Source organism: Aplysia californica, unplaced genomic scaffold (genome assembly GCF_000002075.1).
Source record: "Aplysia californica isolate F4 #8 unplaced genomic scaffold, AplCal3.0 scaffold01520, whole genome shotgun sequence".
Taxonomy (NCBI): Eukaryota; Metazoa; Mollusca; class Gastropoda; order Aplysiida; family Aplysiidae; genus Aplysia; species Aplysia californica.
The window spans coordinates 26,992-28,745 of NW_004798790.1; the positions used below are offsets into that span (position 1 = coordinate 26,992).

A 1,754-nucleotide genomic window follows, 5' to 3' on the forward strand; every position below is an offset into this window, starting at 1 on the left:
CAAACAATACCAACCAAAAAGAAAACCCCCTGAAACAACACCAACAAAAACAACAACAAAACAACAACAAAATTACAATTAGTAAGCCGTTCTGTCACTTCCTTTGACAAAAAAGCTCTCTTTTTGGTGTGAAAATTTGATAGCAGAGAGAGCTTAACACACTTTTCTAATTACTTTTTTTTTTGCTGTCCACTATGCTAATTTCTGCCTGGTGGTCCTTTTGGGCACGCAAATAGCTCCGTTGGTATAATGCTGGGCTGCGCTGCAAATGATAACCTTGGTTCGAACTCCCAGTGTTACCGGGAAGGGGGAAAAGGAAAAAAGGGGGGGGGGTGCTCTTGTTCACGTTAGTTCTGTAGGAATAGGACAGATTGCTATCAAAGTGACGCCATCTCAAGGAAAAGAAACGAACAACAACAACAAACAAAAAAAGACACATCTGTATGAAATAAACTCCACCATTTAATATCCTAATAGAACGGAACTTGGGTAGTATCCATACTTCTTTACTTCCCCTTTGTTGTTTCTGTCTGCCTGTCTGTCTTACTTTTTCCCAGCACTGACCAACCTTTATTTTGTCGATCGATGTGTTTCTCTTTGTTCGAACAATAATTAAAGACATGCTTTTTTTTGTTTCTGTTGTATTTACAGATGCCTATCAAGACAGCTGGAGTGGGCGGAGCCTAAGGCCAGAGGCCGCGCCGTGATGGCCTCCCCTAACACTGTCTACTCTTTGCTCGAGGACGACCATGAGGAGGCGGAGTCTACTAGGGGTGGGATGTTGTCCATGCCCAGCCCCTACGCCACGCCCACGGGGGGCAACAATACAGGACCGACCCCCACCAGCAAAATGACCGTACAGCAAAATTTGTGAGTGTCCTCTTGTGTGATTGTGGGGTGGTGGGTGACCCCTCTGGTGTGGTTTGCTTCTTCTTTCTAATCAAATATCTATCGTTATTATCTCTCATCCTTATTTTCTTTCCATGTAACTTTTAAGTAGCGCCTCTAAATCTTTGGCTCTTAGACCGATGTGACCTAATTGTGTTGTAGGTAGTGTAAAACTCGTACTAAAGCTAAACTAAGATAACTTACTGGTGTGGTTGGGACCATGTGTGGTTTGTATTCTGGTGTGGTCCCGAGACTGTGCACGTTCAAAATATATTATGATGCAAAGAAGCAGCAGCAGCAGCTGTATAAATAGGCATTCATTCGCCCGGCTAGGCACGACAAAGAACACAAAAACAGGGGAGGAACTTGATGCAGCGTTTTCCCAATACGCTACCTCAGAATTACGAAGTTCTGCATACTCAGTACCGCTAGTTTTGAAAAATTTGACGTTCAACACTGACTTTTTGTTTTTTGGAGTTTCACAAAGTGTCAAGCTTTTGCGAAATCAATTCTTTGAATATCAAGATAAGGACCCGGAACATTCTTATGATTTTGATAGAGCAGATAGAGCATTTTGCTTTCTGACCCCCATGGTCTTAGTAACTCAAAATGGCCAAAAATGTCAGATAGACCTTTGTGATTCTGATCTAGCGAATAACGTGCGAGCGTCCTGTGTACTGGCAGAGAGTATTTCATATATTTAAGAGTCTCTGGTACTGGGCACACTGCCGCTGCTCACACCGTCTGCGACAGTCAAGTAAATGCGCACCCTTGCAGCTGACTACAGTAAATAATAAATAGTGGTGTCGGTAGTCTAGTGGTGAGGTCTCGGGACCCGATCGTAATCGTTAGATTGCGGGTCGGGG

The 1,754-nt window shown here is 43.6% G+C and overlaps 1 protein-coding gene across 1 annotated transcript in view; it reads left to right on the plus strand.

The window, feature by feature from the left end:
- Positions 1–651: 651 nt before the first annotated feature.
- LOC101857540 overlaps positions 652–1,754 on the plus strand; it is a gene marked incomplete at both ends in the record, with an annotated part of 22,426 nt that continues 21,323 nt past the window's right edge. The window contains 1 exon segment of the mRNA XM_035973614.1: positions 652–870. Coding sequence (XP_035829507.1) covers positions 707–870 — 164 coding nt within the window.